This window comes from Mesoplodon densirostris, chromosome 2, assembly GCF_025265405.1.
Source record: "Mesoplodon densirostris isolate mMesDen1 chromosome 2, mMesDen1 primary haplotype, whole genome shotgun sequence".
In the NCBI taxonomy this organism is placed as follows: Eukaryota; Metazoa; Chordata; class Mammalia; order Artiodactyla; family Ziphiidae; genus Mesoplodon; species Mesoplodon densirostris.
The window spans coordinates 155,167,431-155,192,141 of NC_082662.1; the positions used below are offsets into that span (position 1 = coordinate 155,167,431).

Genomic DNA, 24,711 nt, shown 5'->3' on the forward strand with positions numbered 1-24,711 from the left:
AAGTTCCTATCCCCTAAATATTAAAAACTTCACAGCATATAATTTTATAACTGCCCCTAAAGCTAAAATTCATATATTTATAAATCTTTAGGAGTCAAGGAAAAGCTTTATTTCTACTCAAATGTCATACACTATATGTTACAGGTATGGGTGATAGTCAATGCTATCCTTAATAGCAAGAATATAACTGTTAATAATATACCTTTCAGGCAGGTTTTTTTCTAAAGAAGCTTTAAGATATAAATATATATTAACTTACATGTTTACTAGGCGAGGTAGAAGATTCCAGTTCTTGTGAAAAAATCATTTCTTCAGTAAGCATACTGTGATCTGGACTCCCAGGCTGCTCCTGAACTATAGATTCAGATGGTATATATTCAACAGCAGGGCTGCCCAATTCTTCTGGAATAGAGCTTTCACTGTGTAGATGAGAGTAGGAAGGTATTGGAGATTCTGTTTCACTCACTATTTCTAGAAGAGAGGGTGAAAACAAGAAAAAGTACACAATCTTGGTCAAGGACATGTTCATCTGTTAAACTTCACATTTGTTCTTAGCATAATTTCACTAGTTACATTTAGATGTAATTTTTAATCCCACCACTTAGTGAATCACATTTACTATAATATCCATTAGTCTAAGAATTTTGGCTGATGCAAACTGAGAGAAGATATCTGTAACATAAAATCAACAATGATAATGACTGACAACCTGAATGTAAAGATGCACAGCAATTACAACTCATATATTCATTTAGAAATGGAATCGGTCCAACCACTTTGGAAAGAAATTTGGGAGTATTTGGCAAAGATGAAAACACTCTCTGATCTAGTGGTTCCACTTCTAGGTATAAATCCTAGATAAATCTTGTATACATGCAGCAGGAAACATGTACATGGTTACTAGTAGTATTGTTATAATAGTCAAAAACTAAGTAAAATAAGTAAATTGTGGTATATTTATAAACTGAAATGCTACACAGCAATAAAAATGAATGAACTGCAAGCACTGATGGAGATATATTATGAATTTTACTCAGCACTTTCAGAATTTGTAGCACTGCCTTGCCTCTGGAATTTCCTGTCCATTGTGGCCTCTCCTCTAAGAAAACAAATACTTTTGACACTTAACATAAAATTCTTGACATTATACTTGTCTAACCCTAAGAATGTACACTGCTTTCCTTCTTTATCACTATGGATATAATGTCCCACAAAGATTAGGTTATATTATCACACTTTGGGTCAATACTGATAACATGTGATATACTCAATTCCAAAAATATCACTGAAGACTTTGGGCCTGAAATCCATAAAATAAGTTTATTTAGCAAAAGAAATACCTATATCTCAAAGAATGTTTTACTTCAATAAACAAGGATGACCTAACATCTAAAAGCATTTCAGTTAAAAATTTAAAAAGATATATTTTTGGAGGGCAATTGCCCCACCCACTTGGGCAAAGGGAGCCTGTTGAGCTCCCAGGCCAGTCCCCTGTCCTCCAAAGTCCCCCTCCAGGCCACGTAGGTCCTTGGGGGCATACGATGGAAGGCAGGGAGATCAAGAAAGTCAGTGGGGAGGGGCCCTCCCAGACTGGAGGAGGAGAGGACAGGACGGTGTGTGCCCCATGCACTTGAGCCCCAGAAGCCTGCTGTGCTCCCAGTGAGGTACCCTGTCCTCTGAGACCAGGGGTGGGGGGCACGCCTGGGTCCCTTCTGTTCCTTGAGCCTAAGCCCCAACCACCACAGCCCCCAGGGCCCTTTCCAGCCCTGTGGGTCCTGAGCATTGGCCCCACCCACCACCAAAACCTTTGCTTAGGCCCCGCCCTCCACAGCCACGGCCTTCCTCCCCCACCGGCCCTTTTTTCTTTTCCCTCCTCTTTTTTACTATTGTGGTACTGATATACCTTCCAGGTGTTGATTCATCTATATATATATATTTTTTCTTTTTTTTTTTTTGCGGTACGGGGGCCTCTCACTGTTGTGGCCTCTCCCGTTGCGGAGCACAGGCTCCGGACGCACAGGCTCAGCGGCCATGGCTCACGGGCCCAGCCGCTCCGCGGCATGTGGGATCCTCCCAGACCGGGGCACGAACCCGTGTCCCCTGCATCGGCAGGCGGACTCTCAACCACTGCGCCACCAGGGAAGCCCGATTCATCTATATTTTTATTTTAATATTCTTCCTAACGTATCTGTTAGTTTCCTAGTCTAACTTTATTTTTTACTTTGTTACTGTTCTTTTTTTTTTTTTGCTGCCCCAGGCAGCTTGTGGGATCTTGGTTCATGAGCCCAGGGTTGGGCCTAAGCTCTTGCGGTGGGAGATTTGAGTCCAAACCATTGAACTAACAGAGAATCTCAGACCCTAGGGAATATTCACCAGAGTGAGGTCTCACAGAGTTCCTCATCTCAGCACCAAGACCCAGCTCTACCCAACAGCCTACAAACTCCAGTGTTAGAAGCCTCAGGCCAAACAACCATTAAGACAGGAACACAATCCCACTCATTAAAAAAAAAAAAAACGGAGACGGGAAGAAAATATGTCACAGATGAAGGAGCAAGGTAAAAACCTACAAAACCAAATAAATGAAGAGGAAATAGGCAATCTACCTGAAAAAGAATTCAGAGTAACGACAGTAAAGATGATCCAGAATAACGACAGTAAGGATGATCCAGAATCTCAGAAACAGAATGGAGGCACGGATTGAGAAAATGCAAGAAACGTTTAACAAAGATCTAGAAGAACTAAAGAACAAACAGAGATGAACAATACAATAACTGAAATGAAAAATACACTAGAAGGAATCAATAACAGAATAACTGAGGCAGAAGAACAAATAAGTGAGCTGGAAGAAAAAATGGTGGAAATAACTTCCAGGGAGCAGAATAAAGAAAAAAGAATGAAAAGAATTGAAGACAACCTCAGAGACTTCTGGGACAATACTAAATGCACCAACATTCGAATTATAGGGTTCCCAGAAGAAGAGAAAAAGAAAGGGTCTGAGAAAATATTTGAAGAGATTATAGTTGAAAACTTCCCTAACATGGGAAAGGAAATAGTCACTCAAGTCCAGGAAGCACAGAGAGTACCATTCAGGATAAACCCTACGAAAAACACACCAAGACACATACTAATCTAACTAACAAAAATTAAATTCAAAGAAAAAATATTAAAAGCAGCGAGGGAAAAACAAAAAATAACATACAAAGGAATCCCCATAAGGTTATCAGCTGATTTTTCAGCAGAAACTCTGAAGGCCAGAAGGGAGTGGCAGGATATACTTAAAGTGATGAAAGAAAAACCTACAACCAAGATTACTCTACCCAGCAAGGATCTCATTCAGATTCAATGGAGAAGTCAAAAGCTTTTCAGACAAGCAAAAGCTAAAAGAATGCAGCACCACCAAACCAGCTTTACAACAAATGCTAAAGAAACTTCTCTAGGCAGGAAACACAAGAGAAGAAAAAGACCCACAAAAGCAAACCCAAAAACAATTAAGAAAATGGTAATAGGAACATACATATCGATAATAACCTTGAATGTAAATGGATTAAATGCCCCAACTAAAAGACACAGACTGGCTGAATGGATACAAAACAATAAGAGCCATGTATATGCTGTCTACAAGAGACCCACTTCAGACCTAGGGACACATACAGACTGAAAGTGAAGGGATGGAAAAAGATATTCCATGCAAATGGAAATCAAAAGAAAGCTGGAGTAGCATTACTTGTATCAGATAAAATAGACTTTAAAATAAAGACTGCTACAAGAGATAAGGAGAGACACTACATAATGATCAAAGGATCAATCCAAGAAGAAGATATAATAATTATAAATGTTTATGTACCCAACATAGGAGCACCTCAATAAGTAAGGCAAATGCTAACAACCATGAAAGGAGAAATCCACAGTAACACAATAATAGTAGGGGACTTTAACACCCTGCTTACACCAATGGACAGATCATCCAAATAGAAAATAGATAAGGAAACACACCCTTTAAATGACACAACAGACGAGATAGATCTAACTGATATTTATAGAACACTCCACCCCAAAGTGGCAGAATACACTTTCTTCTCAAGTGCACATGGAACATTCTCCAGGATAGATCACATCTTGGGTCACAAATCAAGCCTCGGAAAATTTAAGAAAATTGAAATCGTATCAAGCATCTTTTCTGACCACAATGCTATGAGATTGGAAATCAATTACAGGAAAAATACTGTAAAAAACACAAATACATGGAGGCTAAACAGTGTGCTACTAAATAACCAAGAGATCACTGAAGAAATCAAAGAAGAAATTAAAAAATACATAGAAACAAATGACAATGAAAACATGATGACCCAAAACCTATGGGACACAGCAAAAGCAGTTCTAAGAGGGAAGTTTATAGCAATACAATCTCACCTCAAGAAACAAAAATCTCAAATAAACAATCTAACCCTACACTTAAAACAACCAGAGAAAGAAAAACAAAGAAAACCCAAAGTCAGTTGAAGGAAAGAGATTCATAAAGATCAGAGCAGAAATAAATGAAACACAAACGAAGAAAACAAGAGCAAAGATCAATAAAACTAAAAGTTGGTTCTTTGAGAAGATAAACAAAATTGATAAACCCTTAGCCAACCTCATCAAGAAAAAAAGGGAGAGGATGTAAATCAATAAAATTAGAAATGAAAAAGGAGAAATCACAACTGACACTGCAGAAATACAAAGGATTATAAGAGACTACTCCAAACAACTAGTTATATGCCAATGAAATGGACAACCATGAAGAAATGGACAAATTCTTGGAAAGGTACAATTTTCCTAGACTGAACCAGGAAGAATTAGAAAGTATAAACAGACCTATCATAAGTAATGAAATTGAAACCATAACGAAATGTCTTCCAGCAAATAAAAGTCCAGGACCAGATGGCTTCACAGGCGAATTTTATCAAACATTTAGAGAACAGCTAACACTGATCCTTCTCAAACTCTTCCAAAACATTGCAGAGGGAGAAACACTCCCAAATTCATTCTACGAAGCCACAACCACCCTGATACCAAAACCAGAAAAAGGTATCACAATAAAAGAAAATTATAGACCAATATCACTGATGAACATAGATGCAAAAATCCTGAACAAAATACTAGCAAACAGAATCCAACAGCACATTAAAAGAATCATACACCATGATCAAGTGGGATTTACCCCAGGGATACAAGGATTCTTCAATATACACAAATCAATCAATATGATACACCACATTACCAAATTAAGGAATAAAAACCATATGATCATCTCAATAGATGCAGAAAAAGCTTGTGACAAAATTCAACACTCATTTATGATAAAAACTCTCCAGAAAATGGACATAGAAGGAAACTACCTCAACATAATAAAGGCCGTATATGACAAACCCACAGCAAACATCATACTCAATGGTGAAAAACTGAAAGCATTTCCACTAAGATCAGGAACAAGACAAGGATGATCATGCTCGCCACTCTTATTCAACATAGTTTTGGAAGTCCTACCCACAGCAATCAGAGAAGAAAAAGAAATACTAATTGGAAAAGAAGTAAAACTGTCCCTGTTTGACGATGACATGATACTATATGTAGAAAATCCTAAAGATGCCACCAGAAAACTACTAGAACTAATCAATGAATTTGGTAATGCTGTAGGACACAAAATTAATGCACAGAAATATCTGGCATTCTTATCACCAACAACGAACAATCAGAAAGAGAAATTAAGGTAACACTCCCATTTGCCACTGCAACAAAAAGAATAAAATACCTAGGAATAAACCTGCCTAAGGAGGCAAAAGACTTGTACTCAGAAAACTATAAAATACTGATGAAAGAAATCAAAGATGACATAAACAGATGGAGAAATATACCATGTTCTTGTATTGGAAGAATCAATAATGTGAAAATGACTATACTACCCAAAGCAATCTATAGATTCAGTGCAATCTCTATCAAACTACCAATGGCATTCTTCACAGAATTAGAACAAAAAAATTTTACAATTTGCATGGAAATACAAAAGACCCTGAATAGCCAAAGCAATCTTGAGAAAGAAAAATGGAGCTGGAGGCATAAGGCTCCCCAACTTCAAACTATACCGCAAAGCTATAGTAATCAAGACAGTATGGTACTGGCACAAAAACAGAAATAATCAATGGTACAGGATAGAATGCCCAGAGAGAAACCCACACACATATGGGCACCTAATTTACGACAAAGGAGGCAAGAACAGACAATGGAGAAAAGACAGTCCCTTCAATAAGTGGTGCTGGGAGAACTGGACAGCTACAGGTAAAAGAATGAAATGAAAACACTACCTAACACCATGCACAAAAATAAGCTCCAAATGGATTAAAGACTTAAATATAATACCAGACACTATAAAACTCTTAAAGAAAAACACTCTTTGACATAAACCACAGCAAGATCTTTTTTGACCCACCTCCTAGAGTAATGGAAATAAAAACAAAAATAAACAAATGGCACTTAATTAAACTTAAAAGCTTTTGCACAGCAAAGGAAACCATAAACAAGACAAAAAGACAACCCTCAGAATGGGAGAAAATATTTGCAAATGAAACAACAGACAAAGGATTAATCTCCAAAATATACAAACAGCTCATGGAGCTCAATATCAAAAAAACAAACAATCCAGTTAAAAAATGGGCAGAAGGGGTGTCCCTGGTGGCACAGTGGTTGAGAATCTGCCTGCCAATGCAGGGGACACGGGTTCGAGCCCTGGTCTGGGAAGATTCCACGTGCCGCGGAGCAACTGGGCCCGTGAGCCACAACTACTGAGCCTGCACATCTGGAGCCTGTGCTCCGCAACAAGAGAGGCCATGATAGTGAGAGGCCCGCACACCGTGATGAAGAATGGCCCCACTCGCCACAACCAGAGAAAGCCCTCGCACAGAAACGAAGACCCAACACAGTTAAAAATGAATAAATAAATAAATAAATTTATTTAAAAAAAAAAAAAAGAAGTCTGAAAATTAATGAAACATTCATTTCTAAAAAAAAAAGGGCAGGGCCTCCCTGGTGGCACAGTGGTTAAGAGTCCGCCTGCTGATGCAGGGGATACGGGTTCGTGCCCCGGTCTGGGAGGATCCCATATGCCGCGGAGCGGCTGGGCCCGTGAGCCATGGCCGCTGGGCCTGCGCATCCAGAGCCTGTGCTCCGCAACGGGAGAGGCCACAACAGTGAGAGGCCCACATACCGCAAAAAGAAAAAAAAAAAAAAAAAAGGGCAGAAGACCTAAATAGGCATTTCACCAAGGAAGACATACAGATGGCCAAGAGGTACATGAAAAGATGCTCAACATCACTAATTATTAGAGAAATGCAAATCAAAACTACAATGAGGTATCACCTCACACCGGTCAGAATGGCCATCATCAAAAAATCTAGAAACAATAAATTTTGGAAAGGGTGTGGTGAAAAGGGAACCCTCCTGCACTGTTTGTGGGAATGTAAATCAATATGGCCACTATGGAGAACAGTATGGAGGTTCCTTAAAAAACTAAAAATAGAACTACCATATGACCCAGCAATCCCACTACTGGGCATATACCCTGAGAAAACCATAATTCAAAAAGACACATGCACCCCAATGTTCATTGCAGCTCTATTTACAATAGCTAGGACATGGAAGCAACCTAAGTGTCCATCGACAGACGAATGGATAAAGAAGATGTGGCACGTATATACCTTGGACTATTTCTCAGCCATAAAAAAAAAATGAAATTGCGTTATTTGCAGTGAGGTGGATAGACCTAGAGTCTGTCATACAGAATGAAGTAAGTCAGAAAGAGAAAAACAAATACTGTATGCTAACACATATATATGGAATCTAAAAGAAAAACAAAACAAGGTACTAATGAACCTAGTTGCAGGGCAGGAATAAAGTGGCAGAGGTAGAAAATTGACTTGAGGACATGGGGTGGGAGGCAAAACTGGGGCAAAGTGAAAGTAGCACTGACATACATACACTACCGAATGTAAAATAGTTGGCTGGTAGGAAGTAGCCACATAGCACAGGGAGATCGGCTTGGTGCTTTGTGATGACCTAGGGGGTGGGATAGGGAAGGGGGGAGGGAAGCTCAAGAGGGAAGGGTCATGTGTATGCATATGGCTGATTTGCTTTGTTGTGCAACAGAAACTAACACAGTATTGTGAAGCAATTATACTCCAATAAAAATTTAAAAAACGATCATTTTTACATTGTGAATGAGTAGTATAATCAGAATGGTTGAATAAATAAGGAAGGAATTTTTAAAATCCTCAAGGATATTCATCTACTCCAAGATAGAATGTGGGTAAAATTTTAAATGGCTTAAAAAATGATTTTAGGTAGTAGGGAAGAGAAGAATCCTCTACATTCCTGCTTTATACCCCTTAACGTATTTTATTTTTATTCAATAAGTAACATATACTGATTTTAAAAGTTCAGACAGTATAAAAGTTGTATAAAGAAGAAAATGAATGTACCACCACCTCCTGAGAGAAAACCACTGAAGAAGCTTCTCCAATCTGATGTCTTTGCAGAAGAATTCATTTTGGAAATCTTCATTTTTGGCCCTTGCCCTTACTTTTGAAATTATAAAAGTAGTACATGAATGTAGTTGGAAAAAAAACAACAAAACTTCAAATAGTATAGAAGGACGTAAAGTGATTATTTCACATGATCCTCTCCAACCACTTTCAGCTGCCCAATTTCCACACCTCAAAGTAAACCACTGGCAGTCAGGTATGATTGGTGTGTGTCTTTCCAGACCTCTTCCTATATACTTCCTGACTTTTAAAAAATTTATTCTTTTAAAATTGTGGTTAAAGAAAAAAAAAAAGGGATTTCCCTGGTGGTCCAATGGTTAGGACTTGGTGCTTTCACTGCTGTGGGCCCAGGTTCAATCCCTGGTTGGGGAACTAAGATCCTACAAACCACACAGCCAAAAAAAAATTTTTTTTTGGTAAAATACATATATATAAAATTGACCATCTGGATCCCTTTTTTTGAGGGGGGCTGCATTGAACCTTCATTGCTGTGCACAGGCTTTCTCTAGTTGCGGCACATGGGCTTCTCATTGTGGTCGTTTCTCTTGTTGCAGAGCACGGGCTCTAGATGCACAGGCTTCAGTAGTTGCAGCATGTGGGTTCAGTAGTTGCGGCACACAGGCCCTAGCATGCGCGCGGCCTTCAGTAGTTGTGGTGCGCGGGCTCTAGAGCCCAGGCTCAGTAGTTGTGGCGCACGGGCTTAGTTGCCCCACGGCATGTGGGATCTTCCAGGACCAGGGATCGAACTCATGTCCCCTGCATTGGCAGGTGGATTCTTAACCACTCTGCCCCCAGGGAAGTCCCTGGATCACTTTTTTTTTTTTTTTTTTTTTTTTTTTTTTTTTTTGCGGTATGCGGGCCTCTCACTGTTGTGGCCTCTCCCGTTGCGGAGCACAGGCTCCGGATGCGCAGGCTCAGCGGCCATAGCCCACGGGCCCAGCCACTCCGCGGCATATGGGATCCTCCCGGACCGGGGCACGAACCCGTATCCCCTGCATCGGCAGGCGGACTCTCAACCACTGCGCCACCAGGGAGGCCCCTGGATCACTTTTAAGTATACAGTTCAGTGGCATTAAGTACATTCACACTGTTGTGTGACCATCATTTCCGTCCATCTCCAGAAATTTTTCACCTTCCCAAACTGAAACTCTGTACTCATTAAATATTAACTCCCCATTCTCTTCTCTCCTTAACCCCAGCAACAACCATTCTACTTTCTGTCTCCATGAATTTGTACTCAGGTACCTCCTATAAGTGGAATCATACAATATTTGCCCTTTTATGATTGGCTTACTTCACTTAACATGTCTTCAAGGTTCATCCATGTTAGTACATGTTTCAGAATTTCCTCCCTTTTTAAGGCTAAATAATATTCTACTGTATGTACATACCATGTTTTGTTTATCCATTCATCTGTTCCTAGAAACTTGGGTTTTCATCTTTAGGCTATTGTGAATAATACTGCTATAAACATGGGTGTACAAATATCTCTTTGAGAACTTGTTTTCAATTCTTTTTGGTATATACCCAGAAGTGGAAATTCTAAATCATATAGTAATTCTATTCTTAATTTTTTGAAGCACTGTTTTACTATTTCCATAGCAGTTACAACTATTTTACATTCCCACCAGCACTGCACAAGGGTTCCAATTTCTCCAAATCCTCATCAACATTTTTTTCTTCTGTCTTTTTTGATAATAGCCATCCTAAGAGATGTGAGGTAATATTTCACTGTATCCCTGACTTCTGAAGACAGAGTTACATGTCAGTAGGAGTCTAGCAACATTTGTATGCTTTTTAAAAAATATGGACTATAGCAGTCAATCTTCAGCATTTCTTTTAAAATATATCCTATATAATGTGACATAAAACAAAATGGAAGAAACACCAAAACTTTTTAAAATGTATAATCTGCAGGTGTTGTCCAATATGGTAGCCATCAGCCTCATGTTGCTACTTAAATATTAAAATTAAAATTAAATAAATTCAGTTTCTTAGTTCTACTAGACAAATTTCAAGTGTTTGGTAGCCATTTAAAAAAATCAGGCTTTGGAAAAATGTCTCGGAGTTCTTTCCTGAACAATATTTTATAATGCTTTATGAAAGAAAGGTATATGGCTTAAATAAACTCCTTAACAATGGACATGTCATGTTTCTTGGAGCCCAGGCTTATTTTTAATCCCTCACTGATATTTGATAAACTTCCTGCCACATGAGTTCTTGTCACCCAAGACAGAACCCAGAAAATGAAACTTCCAGCCTTCCTTGCTGGGCATTGGAACTTTAGGCATTGAAATCTGGTGTCTCCAATCTGATGTCCCTGTAGAAGACTTCATTTTAAAATTGAGTATCCTGAAGAAGGCGGCTCCATGTGGACTCTAATTTAGGTGGCTTTTGGTAGTGACAGTGGATTTCTCAGTGGTTGCAAAATTGAGTCCCTGGTGCAGAAGTGGCATGAGTGGGGAAATGATACAAAATAGCAGTTTTCTTTTTTTTGGAGGAAAAAGAAAGGGTGGCTTTATTCTTTGCCAGGCAAAGAGGGAACACCAAAACAGCAGTTTTCTTCAGGGCTCTGCTGAGTAGCTGCTAGAGCAGTTTTCTCACCAGGTCAGTTCTGTGGTGTGCTTTTAGCACTGCTCCTAGAAGCTCAGTGTGGAGCTGGCTCTCCAGTCATCTCAAAAATTTTATGAGCCATAAAATACATAGCCTTTAGTAAGTTACTTTTCTGCTTGATCTTAGTCAGCTTCAGCTATTGCAACAATGTGCCCTGAGGGGTACACTGTCATTTCATTATAATGTATTTTCTTCTTTTTCTTAATTTTTCTTTTATTTATGTCATTTTAGCTCATTAAATACACTATTCCTAAGCTATATTTGATGAGATTAAAATTGCCTTCGTTTTATCACATTTACCCAGTAATACTTTCTATGATTACACAGGCCAACAGTTCCTGACAAATGGAGGCTTGAACAACAACAACTAGTCTTAATTTGCCTTCCAGGCATAGTCAGAAATGTTTTCTACTTCTGTTACAGCCCATGATGAAACCTGAGACACTGAATCTCTTTTCTCGGTCCTGTTAAATTTCCTTTCAAGATGGAGAAGTCTGCAGCAGAATTTGACACTACAGAATGAGGATGTGGAAGTTGATACAGAAGTAAGCCTCTGCTGAATAAAATGAAGAAAAAAGGAACACTACAGATGAACTATATTTAATGCATCATTGGTTTTCTTTATGTACCACTTGGTATGTATAGCTAAATAATATATCACTTAGTTTTGTTTGCTTTGAATTTTCTATAAAAGAAATCAAACTGCTTGTAGTCCTCTGTGATTTGTTTTAAGATTCTTGTATGTTGATTTGTTTAGCTGTAATTTTTTCTTCTTTACTGAGCATGATATAATATGTAAATATACCACAATTTATTTATCCATTCTCCTACTGATGTGGGTGGTTTCCTTTTTTTCCCCTGCTATTTCAAATACTGCTGCTATGAACAATGTCATATATCTCCTAGTATAGATAAATATGTATACATCTCTCTAAATATATACTTATATATATATAAGTACAGATAGATATATTTATATCAATCTATTATCTATCTATCTATCTATCTATGTAAAAGTTCTCTACAGCCGTGGCTTTCAGACTTTTTACCTTAATCATAATATATTTAACCTATGTGTGACATAATGATATTTTCTATCTTATTTCAACTTTAAACAATGCTGACTGCAATCCACTAAATGGATTTCATACATCGCAAATGGGACAACCCACAACTTGAAAAACATTGCTGTAAGACAGCAGTTCTCAAACATTTTGGCCTCAGTGAACACTTTACACTCTGAAAAAGTACTGAAGACCCCAAAAAGCTTTAGTTTATGTGGTTATAGATACAGTTATATCTATCAATATTTACTGTAATAGAAATTAAAATGGAAAAAATAAAAATATTATTTTAAAGTAACAGTAAAAAACCTCTCTGTGTTAACAAATGACATTTTCTAAAATTCGAAATAGCTACATTTAAAAAAAAAGTTTAGTTGAAAGGAGAGAAACTATTTTACATTAAATTAAAAACTTTAATGGCTAGCTTAACAGAAGACAGTTCTCATATCTGCTTCTGTATGCAATCTGTGGCTATATGTTGATTTGGCTGAAGTATATGCAGAAAATCTGGCCTCACACAAATGATACATAATTAGAAAAGGGAAGAGTATTTTAACAGTATTTACAGGTAATTGTGGATATCCTTTTTTAATGCCACACCAGAAGTGGACAATTGGTAGTTTCTTAAATGTTGGCTGCAATGTGGAATCTGAAACCTTATCTGTGAACTTTTCATAATCTGTTCCATTAAAATCCATTGGCCTGTCTTGCAATTTATTTTTTTTTAACATCTTTATTGGAGTAAAATTGCTTTACAGTGGTGTGTTAGTTTCTGCTTTATAACAAAGTGAATCAGCTATACATATATATATATATATATATATATATATATATCCCCATATCTCCTCCCTCTTGTGTCTCTCTCCCACCCCTATCTTGCACTTTAAATGGATATTTTATCCATACTTGATTTTCTAATCATCACGGGTCATTTGGAAAATATTGATTCACTGAGTTAGGAAGATCTTTTCAAATATTGGCACATTTTATCACACAATATGAAAAGATGGTTTTGATATCATTACTCATACCAGGAAAGTCTTTAAAGTATTGGAAAACTGACAAGCTCACAGTAAGGAGAACAGCATTTCTAAAAGCCTTAAATCTTCACTTGAGAGTTTAAATTTTATTACCAACATAAACACTATCAGTTGTTTTTCTTAAAGAGTCAGAGCTGCTTCATTTGTTTCTGAAACACTGTTTGCAAACACTCAAGTATGAATAACCACATTTTGTTAGTCATTTAAGTAAAAATGGTACTACATGAAAAAATTGCTAGTTCAGCTTGCAAACCAAACAACCGTAGTTAAGTGCTTTTCTTCAGGATAACCATAATGCTTTGGCAAACACAAGTGGTTTATGAATATTTACTATTTGTCACATAGAATATTAAAAAGATATGTACTCAAAATTGAGATTCAGGGCCTCCCTGGTGGCGCAGTGGTTAAGAGTCCGCCTGCCGATGCAGGGGATACGGGTTCGTGCCCCGGTCTGGGAGGATCCCACATGCCGCGGAGCGGCTGGGCCCGTGAGCCATGGCCGCTGGGCCTGCGCATCCGGAGCCTGTGCTCCGCAACGGGAGAGGCCACAACAGTGAGAGGCCCACATACCGCAAAAAAAGAAAAAAAAAAAATTGAGATTCAATAAATTAATATTTAAATTAATTATGTAAATATTTAAATTAAAATTACATAAAATGTAAGAATGGCATGTTTTTATGGTGAGTACAGGTTGGTGAAGAATTCAATGACTATTATATGATTTGGTGCCACTGCCTTGATTCATATTAAGGCATCAGCAATTTACCCACCATTATTTTTATACTATCAGTGTAATGCTGACACAGTGAAAAAGGCAAATATGTCAGTATTATTCAGACCTTCTGAAAGGATCTCAGAGACCATGGACCATACTTTAAGAACCATTGCTCTAGGATTTATACTTGGCAATGGAATTGCTAAACTGTAGGACATGTGTACCTGGCTTTATTATTTTTATCATTTTATTGAATATTTTTAATGCCTCGCCTTTCAACCTGTTTTTCAAACTAGGTTTAACAATTAACACTTACATCAGCAGTTCTTTGTTCCACCTACATACCAACAGGTTTGATGGATGTTTTAAATGGGGTAAATGATGGCTCCCCAAAAGATGTGTCCATGTCTCAACCCCCAAAACCTGTGAATATAATCTTATTTGGAAAAAAGGTCTGCAGATGTAATTAAGTTAAGGATCTCATGATGAGATCATCCTGGATTATCTGGGTAGGCCCTAAATTCAATGACAGGTTTCCTTGTGAGACAAAAGAGGAGGACAGACATGTAAGAGAAGACCGTGTGAGACTTAGTTAAGCAGACACGAGGAATGCCTATAGCATACCACCAGAAGCTGGAGGAAGGAAGGAGAGAACTGTCTCCTTGACCCTTCAGAGGGAGCACACAGTCCTGCCAAAGCCTTGATTTTGTAATTCTGGCCTCCAGAAGTGAGAGAATAAAAAAAAGTTTTAAGCCACCAAATTTGTGGTAATTTGTTATGGCAGCCCTAGGAAATGAACATAGGCATGCAATGGTATGTCTTTATGGTTTTTATGCTCTGATTACTAATGAAGTGGAACACCTTTTCATATGTTTACTGACCGTCTGGAGTTTCTTATTTGTGAACCATTTGCTCTTTTGCCTGTTTTTTTTAATGTGGTTGTCATTTTATTATTGAATCATAGGAGTTGCTTATATATTCTTGATACTATTCCTTTGTCAGTCATATGTATTGCAAATATCTTCTTATTTTATTATTTTACTTTCTTTATATGTATTAATGAACATAAATTCTTAATTTATTAAAGTGAAATTTATCAGTCTTTCCCTTTATGATTTTTGTCTTGTATAACGTTAAAGAAATCTTTCCCTCCCCCTGATGTCATAAAGATATTCTCTTATATTGTCTCTAAAAGTTTTATAGTTTAAATATCACATTTACACCTTTCTCCCTCCTTGAGATCGATCTTTTTACACTGTCATGTAGGGACCCAACTTTATTTTTACCTCGCACAAAATTTACTGGAGAGTCCCTCCTTTCTTCACTAGTCTCCTAAGTTACCTGTGTCAGAAGTGAACTTTCCATATATGCACAGGTCTTTTTTGAGCTATTTGTTTCATAATCTATTTGTCTATCTCTGATAACAAATATCATATTGTCTTAATTATTATACTCTTAGAGGTGTTGAAACTGGTAAGTTCCTGCATTTTGTGGTTCTTCTTTAGGAATGGCTCTGCTTTTTGGTCCTTTGCTCTTTCATATAAATTTTATTTTATTTTTATTTATTTTAATAAATTTACTTATTTATTTTTGGCTGCGTTGAGTCTTCGTTTCTGTGCATGGCCTTTCTCTAGTTGCAGTGAGTGGGTGCTACTCTTGGTTGCGGTGCGTGGGCTTCAGGAGTTGTGGCTCATGGGCTTAGCTGATCCAGGCATGTGGGATCTTCCCAGACCAGGGCTCAAACTCGTATTCCCTGCATTGGCAGGCAGATTCTTAACCACTGTACCACCAGGGAAGCCCTCATATAAATTTTAAAATGAGCTTGTCAAACCCTACAAAGAAATCTTGCCAGGTTTCTGATTTAAATTGTCTTGAACCTACCAATAAGTTCAGAGAGAATTAACATCTTTATGACACTGAAACTATCTGTGAATATGGTAAAGTTCTATTTATTTTGGTCTTCTCTAATGTCTCCTAATAAAATTATAAATTTTCCTCCATAAAGATCTTCAATACTTATTGTTAAATTTATAAATGGCATCTTTTAATAATTAGATTTTTCTAACCAATTTCTGCTTATCTACAGACATGTAATTGAACTTTGTTTATGGATTTTATATCCACAACCTTGCTAAACTCACTAATTCTAATAACTGACATGTAAATGCTGGATTTTCTATGTGCATAGCTTTCTCATCTGCTCTTCTCAATAAGCTAATGAGAGTTTTGCTTCTTCCTTTCACTCCATAAGTGAAAATAAGCATCTTTTTGTCTGATTTCCAAATTCAAAGGGAAAACTTTCTATGTTTTATTACTGGGGAAAACTTTCTATGTTTTATTATTAAGTATGAAGTCTGCTGCAGGTTTGGTTTTTTGTTTTCATTAATAGATATCCTATAGTGGGTAAAGAAAGTCCCCTTCTATTGCTAATTTGATCTGAGATTTATTTGTTTTATTACAAAGGCTTTTTTGGATTTTATCAAGTGATTTTCCTGAATCCATTGAGATATCATGTAATTTTTCTCCTTTAATCTGTTTAAGTAATTCACCACATTATCAATTTTTAGTATGTGTTAAACCCCAAGTGGTCCTAGAACAACCCAATTCCATTTCATAGAATTTACCTATTTCTTCTAAGTTTTCAAGTATATTTCACAGTATTCTATCTCTTCTTTCTTTTTTTTTCATTTTTTTGCGGTACGCGGGCCTCTCACTGTTGTGGCCTCTCCCGTTGCGGAGCACAGGCTCCGGACGCACAGGCTCAGTGGCCATGGCTCACGGGCCCAGCCGCTCCGCAGCATGTGAGATCTTCCCCGACCGGGGCACGAACCCATGTCCCCTGCATCGGCAGGTGGACTCTCAACCACTGCGCCACCAGGGAAGCCCTATTCTATCTTTTCAATATCTGTAGCATTCATAGTTGTATCACCTTCTTCACTCTTAATCATTCATCATTTTTAAAAATAATTAAGTAAATCTTTCAGTTACGTTAGGCTTTTAGTATGTAGTCTGAATAGTTAGTTTTTATTACCTTTCTGTTCTGCTCTCTGGTCCTCCAGTTCTTTCTTAGGAGTTTTAGGTTTTATCAATTCTTTGTCCCAGGCAGCCAAAGCTTGTTTTTCCATTTGACGAATTTCTGCTTCCTCTGCATCTAAACGTCTCTTCCACTCTAGTAGCTCCTCCGCATGTTGGCGCCGTTGCATTAGTTTTTGCTCTCGCTTTGTCAGAAACCTATGGTCACACCATGAAAAACAGTGAGAGAACAAATCTATAGGCAGAAATCACTTTGAGAGCTTTATTACTCATTATGTTATCAACAAGCTGTATAAAACAGGACATTCATAGTATTCCTCTGATAAAAGTTTGAGATAATAGGTGCTTTGGTAAGTGATCTTATTCAGCAAATAAGAGAATTTATTTATTTTACTTGTAATTAATTATTTGGAAAATTAGCAAAGGAAAAACTGTGGGGTAATTTCAGGAAAAAAAAAATCTTCAGAATATTTGGCTAACCATGACTGATAGTACTTAATGTATTCTTTCTTCACAGGTGATTCTTTTTCACAACAGAAGATACAAGGAATTTATTCTGAAGGCTCAGACCAGAAAACACACAAACTCAAAACAACGAAGACCAAAACAACAACAAAAAAACAACCCCCAAAATCCCAAACAAGCAAGCAAACAAAAAACCTGTTCATGTCCCTTTTTGATTTTTATATTCAAATTCAGTCTGGTTTTGCTTCAGGTATAGTGAGTTTGGTTCCCATTACCTGGGAAATGCAATGTCAGGTGATAGTCTATCTGTTTTTCATGGAGAGAACACTGAGAACCACAGTCAGATGCCTTATGCATAAAACATGACTATTTATTTACTTGAGTAAAAGGATGCACCAAATGCCTCAAACTTCTCAATTTAACCCAATCTCTGGAATTAAATAGCCTAGTATATCTTAGCTCCAAAGGGTTAGGGGACATAACTGATTTAGGAAGTTATTTGAGTAGTTAAAAATCTACTATTTGCTCTCCTCAAATGTAGACGCCACAGCTAAATGAAAGGTGGGCTGCTCATATTATAAGTGTTACATCTGTAGTGGTAGCTAATCAACAAAAATACATTCACATATCCAACAAACACTTAATAAAAAGCACAAGAACTATCACTCCACTTCTTAAAACAATCAGCATGTCAAATTAATGTGGAAACAAAAAGGTAAAATCTATGGGACATTTGACAAGAGGCCCCTAGGCTGTTAGAAAAAAAAAGAAAGAAAAAAAAAGCAATAAAAACAAACAAAAAGAAAAGAGCATGCTCTATCAAAGAGTGCACTGAAAAAGGTGCAAAGTTACCTGACCAACTGGTTGTAGATATACAGCTGGAATTTGGGATGAAGGTTGGGAAAACAGACACTGAGAGAGGCCCAGTGATGAGACGTAAAGACAGAGAAGAAGTAGTGAACAGGAGAGCAGTGTCTACAAAATAAGGAGGAAGATTTTAAAACCAAGAGATCAAGAGGCAGAAAGAATGAGAAAGGGAAAGCATAAGAGCTGAGTGCAGAACTTTTTAATATGCTTCCTGAATAACATTATAAGCTACTCAGTTAAAGCAAGTGTTATACTTTGTGTGACATATAAAACATATACTTTTATAGATCTTACCAAAGATTTCTGAATATACGTGCCTTTCTTCTCAGCTCCTGCTTAACCATCATGTATACTTTCAGGTAAATTTATTTGTTTGTGAGTAAGGTAATGAGAAGTGGAGTGTGAAGCTAAATAAGTTTTCTCATAAGCTTTAACAGAGAGTACAACAATTATGGGCATGAACCTAGCATATCAGCAATTGTATATACATATGTAATTCTGAACGAGTAGTTTTTATATCTGTACCTTGTCATGTATTTTAAGCTTGAATTTAAATTTAAAAAGCAGTACATTTGCCTTACTTAACCTTACCATCATAATCTAAGCTTGACAATAGTTATATAGTTTAGAAAGTCAATTTATAGTAAAAATACCTTGTTCACATCTACAACATAAAACTTACTGTCAACAGGACCTACTGGAGGTATCTGCTTTATATTTAACAAAGGCCCACTTAAATAATAATACTGAAATACAATACCCATTCTATAAAAAGCCAGGATGCATAATTAATAAATTAAGCTAGTTCCAATAAATACTACCACTAGTTAAAAAAAAAATCATGCTGTGGACAATTCAATCAATCATAAGGTTAAAAGTAAGAAGAAATTCCATATGTTAAACTTATAAAAGTAGGAAAAAACCAATTGTTTCTCTTTTTTTTAATAGTAAATAGACCATTGCATATATGAAAGGATAAATAAGTCTAATAATAGGTTTGGAAAGGTTAATTCTCTTTGACAGAGCATGCTCCTGTTAACATGCACACAACAATAACTTGTAGATCAAGGCAACATTTATTGCCTTGGAAGGGCAAGGAATAATACCAGTAAGTCAAAGAAGTGAGAAAATCTAGGTATGAATCCAGTCACTCATTTGAATTTTAAAAAGTATGTAGAATCTTGACTACATGTATACCTTTAGATAACAGATGATTTCAGTGTCTGTTTCTCCACATACAACTTAATTTTTCACCTTCCCTCTGTTCAGTTACATACTCGCTCTATCTCTTTCTTTCCCTCTCTCCCTCCCTCCCTCTCTCTCTCTCTCTCTCTCTATCATATCTGGATTGCCTTGATTTTCTGCACTGAAGTTTTTGTGCAATTTTGCCAAGTTTCAATAAGACACTGCAATCTTCCTTGCCATTCTTTATGAATGTATAATAAACTTATTTTGATGCCAATTATGCAAAAACAAATGTACTTGGAAAAGGTCCAAAAAAATCTATTCATAACATTCAAATATCACCCACCCTCTTAAGTATATAACTGCTAAATGCATGCATGACCTAGCACAAAAAGTAGAACATTGGAAGATGTGAAATAAACTGTAAAAAAAAATACATATTAAATTTTTTTGTCCAACCCAATATAGAGGATAATAATTTTCTCTATTAGAACAAATACTCATCATTTACTTTTCATTTACAAAGATTAAGCATATTCAAAAGCTCTAGGTTAGAAATGAACAACAAAAGAAATGGCTAAAAAAAAAAAAAAAAGAAAAGAAAATGGTTTAAGAGATAGTGTAAGAAAAGTTTAACTTAAAGTTGGAACTTTATCCCAGAAACACACGTTCCTTATTTAATATACATACATTCTAGAATTCAAGAGTGTCTCTTAAAAGTTGTATAAAATTGAGATAAAAGAAGCAGTAGCACTTCACACTAGAGTTAACAATCCTTCAAGATGCTGCACAAGTAAGAAATAAACAAAATTTGTGAATGATGGAAACATAAATGACTATTAATAGAAAATGCTACTAATACACTTTATGGCTATTATCAAGGCATTCCCCAACAAGGCCTCTGACGGTTACAGAACACTGGACTAGGATGAGACATATGATAGATTTCATCTAGTATGGAAATAATTATGTTCCTATAATGTTTAAGTTTTAGAAATTCAAAAGTAAGTAATACACTTTTAAAGTCAAAATTTTACACTCTAAACTTTAGCTATGCAGCTATTCAACCGTAGTAATCAGGCACTGAGCACCTTGCCAGTTTCAACAAATACTATTTTGAAGGGTCAGTTTCTACTGAGATACCTTTAAGTCATCAATGCAGTTATTTAAAAAAACTACAAGGTTGGAAGCAGACGTGCTAACTCAGTTTTCACTTTAGCTGGCTTAAGTCCAGAGAGTAAGGTTCTAGTTCTAGCTCTGCCATTATGCTACCTGACCTGGGACAAGGCACTTAATCTCTGCAGGCCTCAATTTCTTCCTGTAGAACCAAGGGACTATACTAGATGACCTCCCTAAGGACCGACTAGTTCCAACATTTTATGATTCCTTCTTCATTTAAGTACTTCCTCACACTTTTTAAAATACATACCTCAACACATTGCTAGACCATGTGACATAAATGAGAAGCTTTTTTCCTCAATGAGCTAATATAATTGTAGACTGTGTTCCAATAGATTCTAAAAGCATGCTACAATTTGAAAGAGCAAAATTATGATCTAAATTTTAAATAGAACTTCCAGTTCTAAAATCATTTGATTCTGAAAGATGAAAGAAAAACTTAATACCTTTTATTATTTTAAAATTCTTTCTGGATCTAAACAATTCTTTAACTCTATACTGTTACAAGTAAAAATGAAAACTAGTGCTTTTAATTATAAAATGGATCAATTCTTTTAAGTACTTAAGCATTTTTAATGATATTCAAAAAGGAAGATAAATGAGCATATGGATAGTACTGACCTAAAAGAAAATAGTCTATTTTTCCTACAGCAAAATCTATTCTATTAAATTGTTTAATAATCTGCATATACTTAAATAAATAATACAGGTACATCATCCTTAATCCAGGAAGAAAAAAAAAAGCACATTATCAGACTATCAGGATTTATTCATTCACTACCCTTAGTCTAGAACCTTCTCTAAGAAAACTATATTTCTAATTTAAGGCAATGATATTTAATACATTGTTTAAAATTTTAATAAAAATATCTTAATGGAATAGCAAAAGCCTTCACTTGCAAATGCAAAGTATTTAACTCTGAACACTCATCAAGAAAATTTCCTTGATATATATACTCTTTTCAGTAAAAATTTCTTCCTCTTCTGAGCTTCCTTAGCAATAGATTTTTATATACTTCACTAAAGGAACCTGATATTTATTCTTTTTTCCACCTATACTATAAGCTTTTCAAGGGCAGGGTTTATGTTTGATTCATCTTCATATCCCTCAGAACCTAGTATATTCACACATTTCCCAAAAAATAACTGCTGAGGGAATAAGTATATAATTAATAAATAATACAGAAGAACAAGCTGCTATTAACAAATGAAAGAAAAAATGTACTGTATCCTATTTTAACACTTAAAGAAAAAGATAAACACCAGTCTTTCAGTGTTTCATTTGCTCAGTAAATAATTTTCCTAAAACAGAATTGACAAATTAACAGGAAGAGTCAACTGTATGTTTTTTTCCCCTGAATATCTGTTTCACAACTTTATACTGTAAATAATGCCCCTCACAGTAGTAAACAAAACTCAGATTTCATTTACCAATAATTATCAAAAAACTGAGGGCTAGACAGTCTGTGGCTTTTGCAAACATATTTTCATTATTACTAACCTCTTTCATAGTTTAAATTTCTTTTGCTCTTCACTAAACTATAGAAATGGAAATTATTTCTAAAATGTCAACTCAGTACAGAGGTCAAGAAAAGCCATAGGGCTTCCCTGGTGGCGCAGTGGTTGAGAGTCCGCCTGCCGATGCAGGGGGCACGGGTTCGTGCCCCGGTCCGGGAAGATCCCACATGCCGCAGAGCGGCTGGGCCCGTGAGCCATGGCCGCTGAGCCTGCGCATCCGGAGCCTGTGCTCCACAATGGGAGAGGCCACAACGGTGAGAGGCCCGCGTACTGCAAAAAAAAAAAAAAAAAGAAAGAAAAGAAAAGCCATAGAGGGGCTTCCCTGGTGGCGCAGTGGTTAAGAATCCGCCTGCCAATGCAGGGGACATGGGTTCGAGCCCTGGTCCGGGAAGATCCCACATGCCAAGAAGCAACTAAGCCCATGTGCCACAACTACTGAGCCTGTGCTCTAGAGCCCGCGAGACACAACTACTGAAGCCCACACACCTAGAGCCCGTGCGCCGCAACAAGAGAAGCCTCTGCAATGAGAAGCTCGTGCACTGCAACAAAGAGTAGCCCCCGCTCGTCGCAACTAGAGAAAGCCCGCGCACAGCGACAAAGACCCAACTCAGCCAAAAATAAATAAATAAATAAATTTATTTTTTAAAAAAGAAAAGCCATAGATTAGAAATACAAACTTTAACAAAGGCATTGTTGTCTCAGTGAAACATTAAAGAAGAAAATCTTTCACTGGAGCCAAGAATAGTTTGACCACTTCAGAAAAATATTTATCACAGAATCAAAGTTCAGAGAGTTAACAATAAGCAGTAATATATATGAAAAAGTTCCTCCCAAAGTTAGCTAAACTTATTGAGAAGGGTGACTATTTTCTGACAAGTGTTTTATATTAGTAAAATAGTAATCTCTTAGAAGATGGCCTTTTCTAATCTACAAAACAAATAATAGTGTCTAGTAGCAAAGGCTCAAGTAATTTTATTAGTTATCTACTGTAGCAAATGACTACAAAATTAACTCACTCTATTGAGCTGACATTCCAACATTGTTGAAGGAGATCTAACTCTGAAGCTTTGGTAATCTGAATGGTATTCAAAAATTAGTTTTCACATTACAGAGGATCCCTGAACAGTGAGTGGGTTTGAAATGCATAGGTCCACTTACATGTGAATATTTTTCAGTAGCAAATACTGCAGTACTGCATGATTTGTGGTTGGCCGAATCCGCAGATATAGAACTATAGATACAGAAGAACCATATACACAGAGGGACCATGATTATGGAGGGCCAACTACGCAAGTTTTAGGCAGATTTTCATCTATGCGGAAGGGCAGCATTGCTAACACAACCCCCAGGCTGCTCAAGGCCCAACTGTGCTTTGTTCTGGAGATCAAAAAAAAAATCACATAACAGTAATCTCCCTTTTCAATGCACTGCTAATTTTGGAAAATACTCCACTTCTTCCTCAAATTTCAGCATCATCTTCCAAACATTAAAACTAATTTCTCTGCAACTACTGTCCTTACCCCAGGCCCTACCACAAACACAACTGCATTGCTTCAAACAACAAATCAAGTCACTGAATGCTTCAAGGCCTTTTCTCAAAAGTTTACTGCAGTAGTTGACAAAGGAAGGTAGAGCAATGATAAAAAAAATTCTAGGCCTTTAGTATTTTGGGCTCTGAGAAAATAATTAACAAAACTTAGAACAAAGTCAATAAATTCAACCTTTAACTTGTTATTTAGGGTTTTTAAAGTTTTAACCAAATCTCAAATAAACACCATATAAACTGACTAATCTCACAAACAGAATAGGATTAGCAGTTCCTTCCATGGATGTGATTAAAATTATTAGAATATTATTCATAGAGACCAGCAATGAAGATTTTACTGGTATAGACAAGCAAGGAATCAATGAAGAAATTTCCCTTGAAGCTGTCCTTCCTCCAACATTTATGATCCAAAGGCATTTAGAGGCAGATATAAAATGCCAAATCAGTTATAAAAATTTATGAGATAGATTATTCTGAATTCAAAGATCCCTGGAGCAATCCAGTATGTCCCATACAGGCTACTGGAAATTTTTATCAGGAAGGAAAAAAGAATTCCTATTTGAATAAGTCTTAATTGGTCTATCCCATGGAAATCCTACAAAAGGTACACTTACACATTTGTAAATATTCAGCTTTCACCCCCTTATATTTTTTATTTTTAAAATTTCTATTTATTATTTAAACTTATCTTCATAATCAATTTAGGTATTTTTAAGTTATCAAATGCCAATTTTAAGTTACTGAAGTGCAATTTCAATTAAGCAATGAAGTGCCAGTGTACAACACTGTACCTATAGTAAGTAAGGTTTGATTTACAACTGCTTGACTGTTCAGAAAATAACTAAATCATAGGTTGATGTCACATATAAACATAGAGCATTATAAATTTGGTGATGGGCAGTATACTGCCAAAGGA

General features: G+C 36.5%; 1 protein-coding gene across 3 annotated transcripts in view; it reads right to left on the bottom strand.

Annotated features, from left to right (window-relative positions):
• The window catches only part of CEP350 (centrosomal protein 350), a 144,427-nt gene that overhangs the window by 39,269 nt on the left and 80,447 nt on the right, over positions 1–24,711 (bottom strand). For 2 of the 3 annotated variants that reach the window (XM_060091184.1, XM_060091183.1), the window contains exons 28-29: positions 17,034–17,233; positions 260–471 (exon numbers count right to left, since the gene is read on the bottom strand). In XM_060091184.1, the coding sequence (XP_059947167.1) occupies positions 260–471; positions 17,034–17,233 (412 nt within the window). The remainder of the gene's footprint in view (positions 1–259; positions 472–17,033; positions 17,234–24,711) is intronic. The other variant, XM_060091185.1, reaches the window with a different exon arrangement.